Here is a 19,979-nt window from a genome sequence, read left to right on the forward strand (position 1 = left end):
AAGACCGCGTCGAAGCAGCTCCACCACTCCAGAACCACCTGACGCCGCGGCTTCAGCATTCTAGCTCTCGACGACTTGCAGCCAATCGATTCCAATTACCAGCCTCAATAGATTCCTTCATCTAACAATCATAACAAATGCGCGAAGCAAGACGGACTACTTCGCACAGTCTTCGCGGCTCGACAAGAACAGACCAAGATCTGAAACTCCATCTTCCTTCCATCTCTTACTGCTTCACTTCGTACTTACGCGAAGTAGCTGCCATCCCGACCACTCTTCTTGGTGGAGAAAAGAGCGACTCTAGAGCGAGAATGCAAAATAATACTCTACCCCTCTCTTCGTACAGTTTAATTGACGTTGCTCAAGCACGATGTCCGTCATCTACTAGATACAGCCGAGGGTATTGTAACATTTCTTGCGTTCGTGATCATGTTGATGTAGCCTAGCTATTGAAGCTATGTTTTACACGCTGGCACCTTAAGCTGCAGCAAACAACCGATAGTCTCCTCTCTCATCCACTTCAACACCCACTTGCAACGCGGCCAGCGATCGAAAGGGGGTCGAAAGGTCCTCTAAGCTCCCAAGGTAGGGAGGAGGACATAAACATCCGCTTGCTCCCTCAAAGAGAGTACAACCATAGAAATACAGTAAAGCGAGTAAAACATCGATCGAAAGGCCCTCACAGCCGAACAAACCCCCGTTAATCACTCACTTCCTCTACCTTCAAACTGGCCCTCTCCTTCTTGGGTCGGCCACGCCGCCTCGGCTCAGCACCCTCCACCTCCACATCCTCCCCTTCAACAATCCTCTGCTCAGCACTCTTATCGCCCCCGTCACCCCAAAACTTGCCCAACCCCTCCGACTCCGCAATACTCACCATTCTCATCGCCGCCTCTTGATTCAACAGGCTCGGCGAACCGGGCAGTAGGGAGCGTCTCAACCGCCTCCACACGATCCGCAGCGTACTAACGGGCCACTGATCCGTCAGCGTCCCCTCCTCCACCTTCTTCCAGCGAATCCGAGTTCTCTCACGTTTTCCCGGCACGTGGTTCGCCACAGCGCGGATAATGTGGAGGACGTCCACGTCGCGCATGCTGTAGATCTGCATCCTGCAGGCGCGGAGCGACGCCGTCAGCTCGGGCTGCCATCCGCAGAGGAGGCGGAGGACTTTCGGCCGCTGGATGTTGACGTTGAGGTTATTCCATTTGAAGAGGCACTGCTGACGCGAGCGCATGCCGTCCATCATCTGGCTGACCTTCATCCAGTCTGGCGCGAACGTGAAATTTACAGTTTCCTCCTCCGGCGACATCTCGACTTTGACCGCTTCCACCAAGCCTGGGGGCACAAAGGAGGCCAGCGCATCAAACATCTTGCCGAGCTCCTTATCGTTCCATAGCCCTCGTTGCCGGTTCAGGCCACAGCTAGCATAGTTTCGATACCTATCTCGGCACGCGTCGGCATACCGGTCCATGATAGAACCAATCTCAATCCACCGCCTGTCCCCCGTATACTGTTCGGCAAGCTCGCACAGTCGCTCATCATCCTCGGGCATCCACTTCTTATTTGACTTGTAAATTTGGAACTTTCTCTCAATCATCTCTTTCAGATCCTTCGCGCGGCGTTCAGGGAAGGCCGGCGCCACAGCATTCCAGAATTCCCCTAGAAGTATCAGGCTATCGTCGTTAGGATCCTTCTTTGTGACAATTTGTTCCATGCGGTGCTCTGTGATGTTATGAGAGTGGATGAATTCTGTAATAGCTGCGATGAGGCGCGCCTCTTCGTCTGAGTCAAACGGTCCTTGCTTTCTTTTCGAGGGGTCCAACGTCCGACGTGCTATCCGCCTAGGTCGGCTCGATGTGCTCGCTGATGGCCTGTTTGTTGCAGCTTGGCGTGACTTGGGGGTGGGCTTGGTTGTCGGAGCTGCAGCCCGTTTTCTTTTCTTGGCATTAGAGTCCGTAGAAACGACCCCAGTCTCCTCGTCTTCGTCCTCTCCAACCTTCTCAGGCCGGCTAGCTGTAGAAGCAGACACAGTAGCCGTGACCTTGCGTCTTTTGCTAGACGTGGGAGGCTTCGAGCGCTGGACAGCCTCCGCTTGTTCTTCTTCTTTCTCCTCCAATTGGAAGCGACTGGTCGAAAAAGAACTTCGGGGCTGTGTGGGGGCTTTCTCACTCCTCAGTGTGCGCTCTGACCGGCCCCGCAGAGCGCTGGCCTGGCTCTCTTGAGTTAGCTGCTCGTTTAGCTGAGCGCTAATATCACCGTCATCGAAAGAAGTATGTTTCATATTGTCGTTGCCGGTAATTGATTCCTCGACGTTGGCGTCAATTTCATCGGTATCGTTTGTTTGTTCGTCTCCTGGAGGGATCTCGTCTTCCCTTGCCTCTAGTTGCAAGGGGGAATGAGCCTTGTCTCTTGGGCTTGAGGGAATCTTAACGACTCTTCCTCGCTCCTCCGGTTCCTCCTCACTTTCCTCTTCATCCCCCTCGGATTCAGATTCTTGCTCTTCTTGCTCACCAGAACCTAGTTCTTCTTCCGTTTCTTCATCTCCTGAAGCGCTCTCTTCCTCCCTTGCCTCAAGTTTTAGGGGCGACTGTCGGGCTTCGTTAACACGCGGAAGCTTCGCAGGGATTTGCGAGATGTCAGAATCCCATTCGGAATTCGTTTCGTAAGCGTTGGTCGGGCCTCTTGGCCTCGCATGAATTTTGATAACTCTTCTTCCCTCCTCCGGCTCCTCCTCGCGTTCCGACTCTTCCTCCAACTCCAAGTCTTGTTCCTCTTGCTCGCTATCGCTCACTTCTTCCTCGCCAGAGGAACTCTCTAGTGTCGGTTTCACGACTCCCTCGGATTCCTCATCAGAAGCCTCGCTCACAGCTACGCCGGGCTGGTGGAGTTTGGCATCCTTATTCTTGAGTGAATGGGATGGGTAAGGCGTGGAAGTCTTGGTTTGTGAAGATGGCCCGCGAGACGCTTCCGGAGATTTTTCGCCCACACCCATGGATGATACGTCGTCCCCATCAAACTCTTCGTCCTCGACACGGCTATCATCTTCGCCCTCGGATCCCGAACCCACTTCTTCAAAATCATCGGGATTAAAAGAGGTTGCGGCAGGATCGCTCCACATCGACGAGTCAAACATCTCCCTGAACGGCTGAATAACTGGCGACTCCGGTTTAGAATCTGGTGCCGTGTCTTCAATGTTGGGCGTATCCATAGAGGAAGCATCCTCCCCATTAAGGTCATCACGCTCAACACCGCCTTCACCCAGGCTCTCGGAGCCCGGTCCCGCTTCTTCATAATCGTCGCGATTCGAATCCACCATAGGATTGGCCCAAATGGATGAATCAAATGCTTGTCTTGATGGGGGGACTACTGGCGCCTGCCGTTTGGATGCTGCTGTGGTGGCTTCTATTCGAGAAGCAGCAAATCGCCTCTCCTGTTCATCGGGTTCTCGGTCGGATTCGTCGCTATCCGGCACGGCAGAACTCGTCTCTCTTCGTCTCCTCCGCCTGTTCCGCGACGGTGTCGGCTGGCTCAGTGAGAAGCGTTTGTTCGAAGAATGAGTCGCCCCGTTCAGTGAATGGATCATGACCAGCGATCGGGACGCAGCGTCCACCAGCATCGTCCTAGGCTCGGAGCGAATACTTGTCTGTGCGGGACTAGGCTCAGCGGCTGCCCGATTGGGGGTAGGTTTCGCGAAATCGGTCTTGGACGAGTTCGTAGGGGTAGCGGATTTCCTGGGAGGCGCTGAGCTTTTGGGTGTAGCGGATTTCTCAGCCGAAGTGGGCTTGTTGGCTGGAGTGAATTTCCTAGGCGTCGCATTCTTCGGTGAAGGTGGCAGCATTGAAGACCATGGCGGTTCGGGTGCGTCATTTCTCTCTTCTTCGTAATCTTCCACCTCTTCGATATCATCCGTAGAAAGAAAGGGGATATTGTCCCCCTTCTTCTTCCTCTTCTTCTTTGTCTTCTTCGCCTTCTTTCCCTTCCTAATATCCGAACCAGACTCCACTCGGCCAGAGCTCTCGACTGACAGAAAGCTCATCTCTCGGGAACCGCGCAGCGCATCTGCGGCATCGTTCGCATTTGCCTCCAAATCACTAGCCTTCTGCCTTGTCGCGGGTGGTTTGGAAGGCGTCTCGGTCAGCGATGGGGGTAGCATGCCGAAGCTATCCTCGTCGCCGCCGGCGATAGAGCTGGAGGGATTCTGGCTGGCTGACGACCGCCTGCTTGATCGGCCATCGTCTCGCTTGTGCTTCTTGAAGAAAGGCGGATCGTGTCGGTACGTCAAGTGGGAAAAGTCGACAGGCGCAACTAGGCGCGGGTGTTTCGGGCCCCTATTCATGTCTGTGGGTTGGCTGGAGGTGTTGGTGGCCCAGCTGGCCTGAAGCTGCCGAAGCTGAAATCGAGCTCAGCACCGTCCTTTCTTGGGAATCAACACTGGATGGTGGGGACTCGTCGGATTGGGAATCGATCGCTCGAAGCTGAGTTCGGTCTTCGGGCCGTGGGGATGGACGGTATGTGTTTGGCGACGTCAAGAAAAAAAAAAAGGACAGGCTCCAATCGTACAATCGTAGGTTCCCGCATCAAGTCGCCGAGTCGCTGAGTCAAGAAGTCGCGTAGGAGCTCATCGACGCGGTGAGAAACGGAAGGAGGGTCCATCAGCTTCTCGTGCCCCACAGCCTACCTGCGGCAGCTCAAAATTCTCTTACATAAGCATCTTTTGGATGACAAACATGTCTTCCACACCAAGCAATCGAAATATGGATCATCAATTCATCATCAATTGACAACTTCCAAACCACCATCATAGATCCCATCCATCGACAATTTTCACACACTGAAAGAGGCAATTAGGCCCAAGTTCAAAGACCTCGAAGCCGCAGAATCCAGGCTCCGTGGGGTAGCTAAAGATGACAGATACACTCTGATATGTTTGCAAAGGAAAAGCACGTGAATTCAAAATATTTGATGGCTATCGCAATACAGGTACCCTTCTTTTTCCTCGGTTGATCGCCGAAATGAACCAAGCGCAGGAATACAAGACCCTCGCCTAACCCCCGCCTCTGAATCCCCTGGTTGCGGATCCTTTCCCGCCACTTTCTCGTCAAACCGAGAGTAGCTAGGACAGAACCAGTATTCTTAACAGATACCGTTTTCTAGGAGGTAGTGGCCGCTATCTTTAAGGTCGTCTGCTGAGCTTGACCAACAAGCCCTTCTGGGGGGTAAACCAGCGACATTTAAACGACAGCTCTGCTCCCGGGTCTGTGAGCGCTATGTCGTATTGCACTATCAACGACGCGACGATCTTCGTAATCTCCAGTTGACTGAGATTCTTCCCCAAGCAAGTATGAGAACCGGCACTGAACGCGAACAACGAACGTTTCCTACGCGCCAGAAGCTCCGTGTCGGGGGTCAGCCAGCGCTCCGGTTGGAATTTCTCGGGCTGGGGGAATAATTCGGGATCGTGGTGTAAAACCCATGGACTTATGCCCACTTCGGTGCCGGGAGGTATGTAATAACCGCAGATTGTAGCGCCTTGTTCTGGTGTCGTCCGAGGATACATGACGCCGTTTGGCGGATGAATCCGAAGCGCTTCCTTGATCACGGCGTCAAGGTACGGAAGCTCACTGGCAGCTTGATATGAAACCGGAAAAGTCAATTTGGCCTCCTCGCGGATCTCCCAACATAGGGCGCGGTAAACCTCAGGGTTCTTCAGCACGTTAAACACGATGGTTCGCATGGCAATGGTCGTCGTGTCAGCACCAGCAGTGATATTGCCAAAGGCGTGGGTGTTGAGTTCCCGATCCGTGATAGATTCCGGGTGTTTCCTCTGCTGTTCTAATAGCCTGTGTACAAAGGTCGAGGGTTTTTCCGTATCCTCGTCCGCTCGTTCTCGGAACTTTGTAACCTGGCCAAGGGCCAAGTCTAGCGCAGCGCCATTCAGCGCGTTATTTCCGAGGAGCAACTTTTCGACGAGGCGATTCCCCAGCAGAAATCTGTGTAGCCAGGGGAATTGGCCCACCTGCAATTTTTAGCCGGGGGTCAGCAAATGGATTCGTCAATGCCTCAATATCTAGAGACCGGGATTTGGGGATGGACTTACAATCGCTACGTAGTCACCAATGATGTACTCTAGCATGGGCATCATGCCAATCGGATCTCCCTTCTCCATGAAATTCAGGTCTTCACCAAAGGTAACCGTGAAAATAACATCAGTCGCGTAGAATCGTAGCCACTTTCCCAAATCACAAGGTTCGCCCTCAGATTCAGCTATTTTATCGAGGATGGTGAAAAACCGGTCCGTGACCCCATCTAGGAGAGGCTCCAACTCCAACATGGAGCCCATGGAGTAGGCATTATACGCATTCCGTTTCATTCGCGTATGCATTGCCTTGTCCGTCAATACGAGAGGGTCTGGGAGCATGCCTTCCTCGTCGTAAATATGAAACGGAAGGTAAAATTGTGACTGGGCCGTCGTCAGTAGGTTCTGGAGACTCTTGCGGCTCACTTTTGTCGTCCGACATACCTTTACGAACTTATCGGAAGCGTTATATATGAGATTAATCGCCGCCGGATCGCCGACTGACACCTGCTCCGGCCCAGTTCGGACGATCCTGCCGTACTTGCGGTGTGCTTCCAATTCCCATTCATGGGGACGGCCTCGCAGGACAGAGAAGAACCTAGGGAATTTCGAGAACGACGCAAAAAGAGGTCCAGGAAGCTTTCGTAAAGGCGTGAGATACTTAGTGGACAAGATCCATGAGATGCCTCCGACAGCGAGGACAAACCAGTAGTGATTTGCGACACTCGCGACCAATGTATTGACGTGGTCGTTGAACATGATGGGCAATGACGCCTCTCCTAGTGATGGTATTTGAAGAATAGGAAATGTTCGTTTGAGACAGTCAATACTGCATTTCAACTCCTTTATGATAGGAGCCCCATTTATATAGAATCTAGTCCATTATCGTCATATGATAGCTGGAGCGAGACTCCCTGGCTTGCAAGGAAATTCGGACATAGCAGAGTCCGTCGAAGGGAAGGCAGTAGCAGAGCAAGGTGTCAAGATGCGACCAGTCACTTCTAACAGGATCTCGGAAGATTCTGCGACTGGTGCCCACATTTCCGAAAGTTTTAGCGTAACCCAGTTGGCGCATGAGTCGCCCAATAGAGACGACCCTGCCTCAACCGATTAGACTGGACCTAGCCAACGACTGTTCGGAATTATGGAACCAAGACACGCACCCCTCGATTGTTCCGTTCTGGAGGCCATCTCTTTCTGTAACCTTGGAACGTCAATGCAGGTCGCCAGGTCGGAATTGTTAGTTCAAATGGCTGGTCATGGGTGATTGGTGTGAGGGGTTCAGCACTAGTGCTTCCTTACCTTAAGCTGGTCTTGTTCGGGGTTTGTATGCCGGTTCTGGTGTGGTCGTAGATTCCGTACCATTACCAGTTTTGGCTTAGAACCTTGAAACTTTGTTATAAACTCACAATCTAGACCCCGAATCTACTCTTCAAGGGATAGCTAAATAGGGGTTGTCATGCGATCCCTTCAACCCAGGGCTAGTTCTAGTTTGAGCCTCCATTTATGGTGTTAGTTGGCAGCTAGTATGGAAGTGAGCAAGTTCTATGGTTCAAATGAACTTTACTCGTCATACAGGCGATGATGGAAGTTTGCAATAGACGTTCTCTAGTTGGCCAAACAATAATACTGCAGCTACTATGATGATGGTGATGATATAAATGCTCCAACGCTCTGCGGTCTAATAATTGGGTGTGGAACTGATCTAATGAAAGAGTATTAGAGTACCTCAGAAACGTACTCAAATACCATTAGGAATAATGGGCTTCAACAAAGCTGCCTTCTCAAGCTCCGAAGCCTTCTTCTGATGCTGAATAACGTCCCTCGCCATTTCCATACCGCTCTGAACCGCCCCATCGATCCATCCGCACCAGCCGTCTGACCAGTCTGCACTGGCAAAATAGACATTACCATGGGGTCTCTGAAGGACGGTAAGGTATTTAGTGGTAGCTTCGGGGGGCATGAAGCACCAGGTTCCATTAGCGAACTCATCACTATTCCAATCGTGAGAAACCTTGTTATACAAGTTAGTATAGATCTAGAATTTTGCCGCGGAGAGTCACAAAAGGTGGAAAATGGAAAAAAAAAACGAAAGAATGAGCTTCCTGAGTACTGACAATTCGGGTAATGATGGCCTCGCTCTGCTTTTTCTTGGGCAGAAGCTGGACCACGGCAGCCTTGACTGCGTCGATATCGTCGAGGGAAAGACCGAGAGGGCTCTCTGGGTCAGGGCCAAAGCAGACGAGATGGGAGTTATCCGCGTTGGTAAGGTGATCTCCAAACGCCGATATCAAACCCTTTCCTGGGGTGCCGATAGAGGCCCAGGAGAGATAGTCGGGCCCGAGAAGGTCGACATGGATCTTGTTGCACCTGTTGACGGACTTATATTGCAAAGCCTCTTGCTTGTCTGCGGGAAGCGGTGGGAGGAACTCAACGGACGAGAGGACGTTGAGAGGGATAGTGCAGATAACAGACTTGGCCTTGTATATTTTGCCGTCTCTGGCAGTCACGGTGACGACGCCAGCCGCATCCTCAACCCGCTCTATTGGGGTGCGGAAGCTGTAGGACAAGTTGCCCGTCGACAGGGTGTGGTCAAAGATACGCCTGTGCAGCTCACTCTGGCCGCTGCGAAGCCGAGTGTGAAGAGCAATGTCATTGAGCCCAGTGGGAGTATGCGAACCCAACGACCACCAGCGCAGAGTACCGAGAAGGCCGAGCTTATCAAGGGTATTACCGCCCATCTGGAGCAGCTGGCCTTCCAGCATCGTAAGCTCCTCTGGTGTGAATTTGTCCCGAATCTGATCCAGCCTGTCCTGGCAAGAGAGCTTGTCCCACTCAGCCATTTTCTCGGGAGACTGACCCGTACCGAAGGCGTATTTCCAAGCATGTTTCAGATCGTCCCCGTCGACGTTGCAGAAATCGCGGAACACTCGGCCGGTCTCCTCAGCCTACACGTTTACTTTTATGAGCCAATGTTTCTTTGGGAAAGGGGGGATCCTAAGGGTTGAAAGTTACCTCTTCCTCGTGGGTCAGGGTCCGTTGATCGGAGCCAGTCGTGGCCGTGAAGTAATCTTCTTTACCACGGGGATTCTGGGTGACGATCCAGTCATTGTGAAGCCCGTAGTAGGATACCTCACGGTAGATGTGAGGCATGTGCCAATGGATCCATGTTCCCCCCATCTCATAGTTAAATCCGTTAATGGTAGCGTGCCACGTGCGCCCGCCGATTCGGTCGCGAGCTTCGAGAAGCAATGTCTTCTTGCCTGGGTATACTCCATGTCAGCTATGGCTCGAACTTGGAGACACTGGGTAACGTACCCTGGGTAGCTAGGTCGCGAGCAGCAACCAGGCCCGCATATCCAGCACCAATTACGATGACATCGTACACACCGTCCTCGGGTTGAGACTCGGCAGTATGTGTCGGAGGGACAATGGCACCGATCGTTTGGAGGCCATCACGGCGACCCCCGGAAGGAGTCCAGGTGAAACCCTCAGTAGAGTAGACCATTTTTTTTTCGAAGATGATGTATGAATTTTTTAAATGGAGAATGCAATTATCCAAGAGTGAAAGAGACTGTGGATGGCGAGTCTCTTCAAAGACAACTTCACGGCTTCCAAGGGCGATCAGAGACTGTTTAAGATATCCAAGCCCAGCCCCATAAAAGGAATTGGAAAAATGGGCAGACCAGGTAGCCTGGTTGCAAAACATTCACACATCGTTCCGTCTGCTATAGAGCCACATTAACACCCGCCTCCCAGGAACGGGTCATTCTACTTCGCAATGCATCTCGTCCCTTGTCTGGGAATGGTGCTTCTCGATGTGCTGTGGTACAAGGGTACCTCGGGAGTGGGACCGACCTGATAAGTGCGGTTGCCAAGCCGGAAAAACTTTGGCCAATGAGAGACATACTCGCCGTCCGCTCCAAGGAAAAGAAAACAAAAGGGGTTATGCACAATACGGGTCTAGTGGAGATTGGATACAGCGATGCCTCCACGGGGGCGGGAGGTGGGCAGGTCACAGAACCCCCTGGTCGCAGTATTAGAAACGGCATCGTCAAGACCTCAGAAACAAATCTTCGTAATTTGAGATCACGATGGCGGACGTCAATTTCCCAGCTATTCACGGTCCTTACAGAAGGAAAGTTACTATAGCCTGTGGCTCTTGCCGGAAAAGAAGGGTAAGCAGGAGAAGCAGATCTCTGTCCACACCTTGGCTGCATTTTGCGATAGATCACTTCCAACGATGTTAACCAATACGAAAAGGTTAAGTGCAGCGGTACACAACCATGCACGCTGTGTTTGGAGAGTGGGCGACAATGCGAGTTCCACAACAACAATCGCTCCCGGCGTGGTCCAAGACCGAGGCAGCCCGTTGAGCAGACCCCGAGGATAATTCACCAGCTAGCCCCTCGACATCCATCTGCTGCACAGAGGGTAGTTTCAGATGTTGAAGTCCAGGTCGCACCTGCCAAGTCCCCGCAAACTTTGCCGAAAATCGTCGAGCTCGATCAAATAGTGGTTAATACTGAGGAGCAGGAAGGGGGCCACAATGACGATGGAGATGACGGCAACGACGACGACGACGATGATGATGATGATGATAATGATGATGTGAACGAGTTTTCTGATCAGTCACTCTGGAAGCCCTATTTAGAGAAGCTCCTCTATGGGAAGGACTCTATTTTGCAAGTGTAGGACAGCGCTGCGACGAAGACGCCTCTCGACCCCCCAAAAGCAACCCTGTGCTAACCAGAATTGCAGGCTTCCCGCACTTGATATATCTGTGGTATGCCATCTCATCGAGATATTTTGTGCTCGTTCGAACGCACATTTGAAATCGCTCCTACCTCCCGACCAAATCCGCCAGTACTTCGCACGGGGAATCATGACCCGCGGCCTGATCCTTGCGATATGTGCTTCGAGCATAAGATTCACCATCCACAAGGCCGTACGAGGGCCGAAGACGAGACGGCTCGCAGCTTCCATCTCTCGTGAAGCTCGGAATTCCATACAGGTGTCTTCCGATAGCTGGAAACAGGTTAACAACGTCAAAGCAACTTGTATACTTGTGGATTACGAGGCGAGCAGAGCACACGGGCGGCAGGCGTGGGTGGACATTGGTGAGTTGGCATCCTTTTTTTTTTTTTTTTTTTTTGCGCTGGGAGCAGTGCCTCTTTACTAACGATACAGAAGCGACCGGATTCAGTCTTATTGAACTAGCCAGGGCAGCTTGTGATCTGGACGGTGAACAAATCGAGGCACTAAACGTCGCTGCGGAATATCTGGCCATTACAAAGACTTCCCATTGTCTGGGCCACGCTGTCCTTAGGTCATCTTGTGAGAGGCTCTCCAAGAAACCCAGCTTAGAGTCTTCACGCCTCTCATGTCCCGAAGATTGCTCGCATCTAGTAGAACTTCTCCAGCTACTCGTATGTGTCCATCAGCTGTGTTCCACGCCCCTTGGCGAGCAGAATCCACTCCCTTGGGCGCCGCAATCGCGCTTTAGAGAACTTCAAGATGAGCTAGAAGATTACCTACTACGTCATCCGAATACCTTTCGATTTGGTGGTGGTCCCCCTCTGTACCACTCGCCGAAATCGAATTTTGACGGGAGTATCATGGCGTCCTTGGTATGGCACTGCGGCGTCATCATCCTAAATCGAACTTTCCTACCTATCCCAGAACGCCCTCCACCAACTGGTGAGGTAGCGGTTGTTCGGTGTATCGAGTTTCCCCAAGCGCCACCACTGTTTTTAAAAGAAAGGGTTTACCGCTGCGTGTCCAGCTCAGACGCTATCTGTGAAATAACCCGAGATGTGATAAAAGGCGGAGGATTCTACTCCGTAAGCCAGCTCCTCCCACTTGTTGAATCGGACCAAACACGAAGACTTGACGAATAATAAATAGCATGCGGTATGGGTCGGTTTCGCATGCGCTCAGAGCGCCTTCGTGTCTATAAATCGACTCCACAGATCGTCAAAACCATATGACGATAGAATCGTGGAAAATCTAAAGCTCGCGTTCATAGTGCTCGGCGCTTTAAAAACGTTTTATAAGCCAGCAGAGGATTGGGTATGATGATCACCATGAAGCTCACTTTAATGGGTTCTTTCGCTGACTCAATATTCTTCTTTTAGATGAGCGTGTTATTTAAAGTTCATGAAACGAACACGGGACTGAGACATCCGCTGGATAGCGTTGAGGCGGCATTTGGGAGTTATTTTAGTCGGTTCGTCGACATTGAGGAGCCAACCTTCATGCCTCTCGGCCCGAAGGATACCGAAACCACAGATGAAGATGAAGAAGATGAAGAAGCGGAGAACAGAGATAATGGATCGGGTGCGGTCCAGTCTCCTCAGAACCCTCCCGAAAAAGAAGGCGCGGAACGGATTCGTCCAGAGACTACCAGCAATGGCCCGGAATGGTTACATGCTTATGCTGGCCATCTCTCCGGGGATATTGACGCAGGTGAGGACTTGGAATCTACCGCCGGGGAAAGTGACAACATCTCGGCAGTACAGGGAGGGCTGGTTAAAGAGGGCGTAGAGACCCAGCAACACCCAGCCTTCAGCGCGGAAGAGCAACACTCCCAGAGGACAGCCCTGATGACGACAGACACCGACGCGATGGAGCCGCAATCACCAGTGCACGTGGCGGGCGCAATTCTCACTTCCATGTCAGGGCAGATGCCAAATCCGGCGACGTACTTGCAAGGCATCTACCCGCGCCAGCCTCGCCCGGATGAGCTCGGAGATTCAATTCCTGTTGACATCGGCGACACATTTTCAAGCCTCTTTGGCCTCGGGCAGCCTCCCGCTTTTGCGGACGATCCACTATTTAACTCGGAGATGCCTATGTTTCTTGGTCTAGGGTCAAGCGTTGGTGGACCAGATCTTTGGCCTGATATATTTCCCCAGGATGTGTTTAAGTAGTAATGTTGAAATCCTGCCTAGTCATGAGGGAAGTGAGGAAGCTCTTGGGGCAGACGAAATATAGGACAATGAGTACAACACAAGATAATGTGACCGAGTACGAAGTACTATGCAACCCTAATATTTTCCGCGGATACCTCAACGATAAACTACATGTACTTCGTACTGTTCGGAGCTTCCAGCTTGTCTTCTTCCAAGACTATGGAAGGCCAACTGCGCGGATCCCTCGATAGATGCATACGCTAATCCTATTACCCCGCGTTCTTCAACCCCTGCGTATCTCCCGCCGAACAGGGATGGTGGACTTTCCTGGGTTAGCTGCCCGCAGCTCTTATCTCCTGGTCAGTCCCAGCTAAACCTATTATGTAGGATGCGGGTGTGCTCTTGCAAAGTCAAAGGTGGTCAGGTGGATGGACGATGGCTGGATGAGGACTGATAACCAAAACGTACCAGCGCGTCCAGCACCCCCGGCGCCCCTCCATCCTTTCCTGTCTATCATTCCTGCATTCTTGGGGTTCTCTTGCATCTGCGGCAATTGGGGGTATTTCTTGCCAATGCTGATGACGCAGAAGCTGTTTGACGGATGCACAATCTCTTGTGATACCTGTAAATACTCTCATCACAAACTGAGCCCGGTCCCAAGATGGAACGGAATCTGCCCCCTGCCGAGCGGCGGAACGACACCGGAGCTTGTTGGACGTGCTTGAACAAAAAGAGGACGTGTGACGGCGGGCTTCCTCGTGCGTAGCAATTCCGAATCCCCACAAAACATTGACGGCTGTTGCTGACTTTTATTTTCATGTTTTTGCTTTTACATTCATTTTAGAATGCAAAACATGCACACAGGTCGGTGTTCGTTGCAGTGGATATGGCCTTCGCCTTCATTGGCCGGCCGGAATCGAAGGGTTGAAGAAACGAAAGATGTCAAGACGCCGGAGCAAATCGATATCGTCAGATGGTAGCTCTCCGTCCGGCACTGGAGTCGCGTTACCGGGAGAAATGTCGGCCCTTGGTCTCCCCTCTGAGGAAAGCTTCTTCATGCAGCATTTTATTCGTAAGTAGTTCGATTTCATGCTTAGTTTTCCTACCAGCCTCTCCCATCAACATCTCCGAAAACTGGTTGCTCATCTACCACGCCCCTGTTTGTCAGAAAACATCGCGAGGATAGCTCTCGCAGTTGACTACACTGGAAACGGATATCGCTCGCTACTGCCCATGGCTCTTCGGGAGCCAGCTGTATTGAACGCCGCTCTCGCAGTCGCTGCATCTCATCATAGCCGCTGGCAACATACAGCCGATAGTATATCTCGGAAGTATCTTCGCGCGGCCTCCAAGGCGTTACGAGACCGCTTCTTGATACCAGATCATATCCACAGCCAAGTCACGCTGGCTGCAATGCTGCTGCTAGTGTCCTTTGAAGTATGGCCACACTCCCTCCCCGATCCCGCCCTTAGATATCGAAATTGTCTACTAATGCCCCTATCTTTCTATCCAGGTATTCTCCGGATCAGGCCGTTGGAAGGGGCACTACGATGCGATTCGAGGCTGGATTCACTGTCGAGGTGACTGCTCGGACCTCGATCCTTTCATGAAAACCTGGGTCTGCCTACTAGACACGCAAAGCTCATTAAATATGGGTAAACCAGCGATGCCGGAGCTAGAGTCTTGGCTAGACCTGCAAACCGATGCCACAGGCCAGGGGAATTATGTAGATGCCCTGTTTGGTTGCTCATCCAGATTGCTAAAGCTGATGGTGAGTCCCAGAGCAGGATGCCCGATGAAATTGAACGGCACCCTCCTCCTTGCCCCCCTCCTCGCCCTATCCCCTCCTCTCAGTCACCTTTGAAGCATGTCCCGTGCTCGGTAGCGCTAACGTTAGTGATGTACAGTGGGCAGCTTCTCGTTTGTATGCATCTTCCAGAGACGGCCACATGACGACGGAAGAGCTTCAGGAGAAAGTGGACGACTTGCAAAAACAGATTCGGTCGACCGAAATCGTCCTCGATTCCAACCCTCTCGTCAGCATTTCATGCCAGAGTACCGCACCGTCCCTCGCCACCGTCGGTATGGCCCAAGAGGAGCTCCGACGCCGAATCGTCGCCACAGCCGAGATCTTCCGACACGCGTCCCATATCTACGTATATCGCATTGCTAATGGTCCGGAAGTACCTCTTACCGAGGAAATGCAATCAAGCCTCGGCACTGCGCAGGAGCTTCTTACCATGGTCCCCGATGCGCTTGGCCCGGGAGCTAACTTGGGTTGGTGCTTGGTGGTGCTCGGAGCTGAGATGGATTTAGTCGACGAGCGGAATTACGTGCAGTCAAAATTGGATGGCCTTCACCTCTTGGGATTGCACAACACGAAGAATGGGCAGAAAATCCTGGAAGAGGTTTGGGCGCACCGTGACCTCGTCGCCCAGGGACAAGCGACTCCGGAGCGGTGGCAAGACATAATGCAGCGGATCGGTCAGTCACAAATATTAGTTTGATACTGGTAGCTATCGAAAAAATAATGTATTATCCGTTTCCTGATCCGCATCAAGGCCAGGCCACTTCCCCACTCTCACCCAGTGGCTGTGAATCCCTGCGACTTGCACTCCCATCCCTGGTCTGGTCATTTGTTTCCCCACGCCATGTCCAGCAGCTCTTCAATCCTCATTGGCGGGGTTGTTTCCCCTGCGAAGTGCTCTACCAGGTCAAGATGACCCTCCAGGCGCGAAAAGTCGTACGCTCCAAGGGCTACAGAAGCACCCAAATCCGCTAGGAGTGCACTGAGCTGCTCTACCCCTTCAGGGAAGTGCTCGGCGATCGGCACGTTTCGAGGCAGCATTGTACGATCCTGGTGTTTCAGCAGGGAAGAGAGAGGCTGATAGGTAATTTTGAGAGGAGTATCCAGATTCCTGTTGACTAAGGCTACTAGCTCGTTGATGGTGACGGTACTTGATGCCGTGGTCATAACTCGAGGCCACTTGTCCAGGCCGAGGGCAAGGGCGGTATACCTAGCGATATCCTTGGTATAAGACGTGGCCATCTTTGTCTCTCCATCTCCCGGTACAAGCGCGACGCCATTCGTTGGATCCACGAAGAGACACAGTTCCCTGAGGTGGGTGGATATATTTGGCATTCCGAAATAGTCCATGAACATGCCGGGGTAGATGTAACTGTACTCAAGAGTAGTCGTCTTCTCTAGCTCACGCCTGGCAACAGTATGGTATTTTTTGTCCGGGTACGGGAGAAGATCGTCATCCTGGTCGTAGTCGACATTGAATTCGGAGGGAATGAACCGCGTGACACTGGTTGCCCTCTCGGCAGCCTTGATGAGAGTGATTTGGGCGTCGCTGGCCGCTTGGAAATCCAGGGCGAACGTGCAAACGACGGTGTTGATTTTGTGCTTGTCCAGAAGCTCAACCAGGGAGTCCTCAGAGTTGTAATCCGTCTGAATAATTGGCATATATTCCTTTCCTGTTAAGGGCGAGAGGCGTGATGGATAGTCTTTCGGGGCCTGAAGAATATCCGTTAATTGCCTTTCCCACCTTAGAGGATGGACCGGATTGGGGAAAATACTGAAAAGTGGTGGCATTGATGGCATCAATGTTGGACGACGATCCGGACTTACCCTGCGAGAGGTAACGTATACCTCATACTTGCCAATATCATGAATGGCCTCAGTGATGAGCTTGCCCATATCACCAAGGCCACCAGCAACGAGGACGACAGCCATGACTATGATGGAGAAAAGCTGTTTAACGAGGTGGCCTTGGTTGTATTGACGAGAGATTGGTAACAGAATGAAACACTATAGTTTGAATGGAACCAGAATATTCGTACAAGCTCGAAACTTTCTGCGTGTATAGCTGTAAACCGTCGGTGACAAGATAACTTCCAGCGTCAGGGTATCCAGGGAGTTTATGCAGTAACATGTATTGTGTCAATGAGCTGGGTGAGCTATCTGGACGGCACTAGCCCCAACCATACGTTTGAACTGGAGCAAACACTCGTGGATCATCTCCCCATTGGCTACGGGATTAACACGGAAGCTTTCATCGATTCCAGAGCGAGAGGTACTTACCACTGCCCATCGCTGTCCTAGATTCCTCGAGTTTTAAGTGATCAATATATTGCTTGGCCATCATCCAAAAAGACCCTCCTCCCCCGTTACCATCTTAACAACCTTGTCTACCGGTCACTTCCAACCCCCGTTTCCATCTCGTTTAATGCCAGCTAGGTACTCTACTTTCTTGCAAAAACACGACATTTCACCGTCTGGCCATATCCAGATACCGCTCGAGGTACCACTCAAGATTCCACTCAAAATTTCATTCAGGCCCCGCCGCACATCCAACCGCGCCAGCATCACTCAGCCAAGATGTCTACACAACTCGTCACCCGCGTCACCCTCTTCAAGATCCCTTCCGCCGAGGACCAACAGCGCCTCATCGATCTATACCGCACATTGGCCACCAAGGCCCTCAAGGACGGAAAGCCCTACATCGTATCCGCCTCTGCGGGACCAACTTTTGAAGATGCGCGAAACCAAGGCTACACCCTCGCTGCCTCTACCACTTTCGCAACACTGGAAGATTGGAAGTACTATGACGAGCAGTGCTCCGCGCATGGGGAGATTAAGAAGCTGGCAAGGACGATACACCGGGGAGCAATGATGGTTTACTTTCAGAACGTTTTATAAGTAGAAACGGATATTTAGGGGTATCAGGATCTCTCGTTTGAGTTGTCAGAAGTTAATCTATTATACTTGACGTACTTCATTAGATTTCTTTCCGGTCGGTTTTGTGTAAAGAACCAGAAAAAGATAGGATTAGCAATCAGAGGAGGCACCAGTCCACAGAAATACGGAATAAAATTGTATACTCCTCGGAGATAGACACCACCTCAGTACCCCTTTTCATCACTACATACGTGTATCTCTATTTTCTAAAATGGCTGCTTGATTGCCTCCCTAATTGTTCCCGAGCACTCCCCAAACCCGACAAGTCCGTCTTCTTCCGATCCACAGAAACCAGTGATTCTGACAGTATCTCCATCGGCTAGAAACTTCCTCTCCTGCCCATCTGCCAATTTTATAACAGCCTTTCCGCCCATGTTCTGCTCGAGTAGGCTGCCACGGGACCTCTCATCAGTACCGCTAATGGTACCACTGCCCAGCAGATCTCCCGGCCGCATGGGACATCCGGAAATGGTGTGATGCGCCAACATCTGGGGGAAGGACCATATGAGATTTTTTGAGCTCGTCTCCGTGATGACGGTCGAGGTGGCCGTAGTACCCGCGCCTGTGATCAGCTCGACGCACAGCCGGATGTCATATTGATTGAGCTTTTCCTTCTCTCGCAGGTATGGCAGTAGCTGCGTATCGTTTTTGATCCCTGCAGTTGAGAAAGGTGCGAGCGCATCGGGGAGCACTACCCACGGGCTGATCGTAGTGGCGAAGTTCTTGGCATTGAAAGGGCCTAGTGGAACGTACTCCCAGGTCTGCAGGTCTCGCGCAGACCAGTCGTTCATTAATACGTAACCGAAGATGTTTTGCTCCGCCTCGTTAACGGGAACGGGGTGTCCAGGCTCGTTCGCTTTGCAGATGAAGGCACCGAGCTCTAGCTCGATATCGAGACGTTGGCAAGGTCGGAGGCTTGGCACCTTGGGGTCGGCTGTGGGGTCCGTTAGGATCTGGCCCCAAGGGCGATGCACCGGAGTGCCCGAAACAAAAACCGAGGAAGCACGACTGTGGTATGCCACAGGCAGGTGCTTATAATTCGGTTGCAAAGCATTTTGCGGGCCCCGGAAAAGAGAACCAACAGTAAACGCATGATTGACACCCGCAAAGAAATCCGTGTAGTCACCGATTTCCATGGGAAGATGCATTGTGACAGTCTCCAGGGCAAACAAGGCGCTCGATTTGAGCGGATCATTGTCGCGGAGGACTTGGGGGTAGGGGGTATCTTCGGCGAAGACGGCCTTCAGATATGTTCGGACCCTGGAGTGGACGGGCCGACCGAGAGCGGCAAACCCATTCAAGGTCGGCACCGAGAAGACGTGGAGATGGGGCTGGATGGCATCTAGCCCTGCGAAGCCCTTCCGCTCCGCAAAGACTTTGAGATCTAGCACATGCGTACCGATTACTGTTGCGGGCCGTCGAGTTGAGGAGTTTGGCGTCGAAATAATGCCGAATGGAATGTTTGCCAAAGAGAATGGCGACGAGGGCGCGACGGGCAGCCAGGATTTGAGACCCATGCTGCAGTAATGTTTTATGGCGTGGCGGCTGGTTCTTCGGGTCTTGTTAATTGACAAGGGACAAGTATTAGTGATTTGCGCGAAGCTCAGGTGGCTAGACTCATAGGGATTCCTCGACTTTGTGAGTCGAGTCGCCATGTAAGAAATAGTTGAGCTTTCGTCGAATATTCTCTGGTTGAATGTCTTCCCTGATCCGGCACCTCGAAATCGACGCTCCTCAAAACAAGCCTGGCCGTGTACCAATAGGCCGTCTGAGCGCAGTCCGCGGCCAGGGCACTCCGGACCCGTGGTGATTCCGCGGTCTGTGTTGGAATGGAGACTTGGAATTAACGGCCAATGGACTATTATTCCGGGCCTCCACTCCACCAACATCCAACGTCAACTGCTTCGCACGACGGACAAGGATGAGCCAGGCGCAGTCCAGCTACTACCTGAAGGCGTATAATCTTGGCGTGGAAAGTATCCTGAAATCTCGACAGCGTTTTGGTACACCGAATGGCTGCGCCGAAGTCGCTTCTCGATCACTATCCTTCTCACTTCATGGCGATTATCAATTCTCGAGCTCACGCCACTTTCATGATCTCATAAGCCAGGTGTAGGGTGTAATCAAGAATAGATAAAGAATATATGAAGGCTGATATGGTCCCTTAGTGGTGAGACAGCATCGAAACATATCAACACCCATTCGATATCTTGATAGCTCTCAAGGTCGTCGGAGTTTGCCACTG

At 51.9% G+C, this 19,979-nt stretch overlaps 4 protein-coding genes and 4 pseudogenes across 4 annotated transcripts; 3 read left to right on the plus strand and 5 right to left on the minus strand.

The window, feature by feature from the left end:
* Positions 1-700: 700 nt before the first annotated feature.
* SAPIO_CDS5004 lies at positions 701-4,336 on the minus strand (annotated as a pseudogene; the record flags this gene model as incomplete).
* Positions 4,337-5,173: 837 nt separating this feature from the next.
* On the minus strand, positions 5,174-6,835 carry SAPIO_CDS5005 (Cytochrome P450 oxidoreductase; the record flags this gene model as incomplete). The annotated part of the gene is made up of 3 exons (XM_016787415.1): positions 5,174-6,016; positions 6,098-6,460; positions 6,521-6,835. 3 exons carry the CDS (start codon positions 6,833-6,835, stop codon positions 5,174-5,176), a joined length of 1,521 nt encoding a protein of 506 aa, XP_016642917.1.
* Positions 6,836-7,817: 982 nt separating this feature from the next.
* Positions 7,818-9,584, minus strand: SAPIO_CDS5006 (Amine oxidase; the record flags this gene model as incomplete). The annotated part of the gene is made up of 4 exons (XM_016787416.1): positions 7,818-8,114; positions 8,194-9,024; positions 9,092-9,339; positions 9,395-9,584. 4 exons carry the CDS (start codon positions 9,582-9,584, stop codon positions 7,818-7,820), a joined length of 1,566 nt encoding a protein of 521 aa, XP_016642918.1.
* A 2,749-nt stretch (positions 9,585-12,333) lies between these two features.
* On the plus strand, positions 12,334-13,008 carry SAPIO_CDS5007 (annotated as a pseudogene; the record flags this gene model as incomplete).
* A 1,633-nt stretch (positions 13,009-14,641) lies between these two features.
* On the plus strand, positions 14,642-15,497 carry SAPIO_CDS5008 (uncharacterized protein; the record flags this gene model as incomplete). The annotated part of the gene is made up of 2 exons (XM_016787417.1): positions 14,642-14,761; positions 14,898-15,497. 2 exons carry the CDS (start codon positions 14,642-14,644, stop codon positions 15,495-15,497), a joined length of 720 nt encoding a protein of 239 aa, XP_016642919.1.
* A 125-nt stretch (positions 15,498-15,622) lies between these two features.
* On the minus strand, positions 15,623-16,729 carry SAPIO_CDS5009 (NmrA-like family protein; the record flags this gene model as incomplete). Its single annotated transcript, XM_016787418.1, has 2 exons — positions 15,623-16,444; positions 16,625-16,729. 2 exons carry the CDS (start codon positions 16,727-16,729, stop codon positions 15,623-15,625), a joined length of 927 nt encoding a protein of 308 aa, XP_016642920.1.
* A 645-nt stretch (positions 16,730-17,374) lies between these two features.
* On the plus strand, positions 17,375-17,695 carry SAPIO_CDS5010 (annotated as a pseudogene; the record flags this gene model as incomplete).
* A 245-nt stretch (positions 17,696-17,940) lies between these two features.
* On the minus strand, positions 17,941-19,251 carry SAPIO_CDS5011 (annotated as a pseudogene; the record flags this gene model as incomplete).
* Positions 19,252-19,979: the final 728 nt, after the last annotated feature.

This window comes from Scedosporium apiospermum (genome assembly GCF_000732125.1).
Source record: "Scedosporium apiospermum strain IHEM 14462 chromosome Unknown SEQ_SAPIO_0096, whole genome shotgun sequence".
In the NCBI taxonomy this organism is placed as follows: Eukaryota; Fungi; Ascomycota; class Sordariomycetes; order Microascales; family Microascaceae; genus Scedosporium; species Scedosporium apiospermum.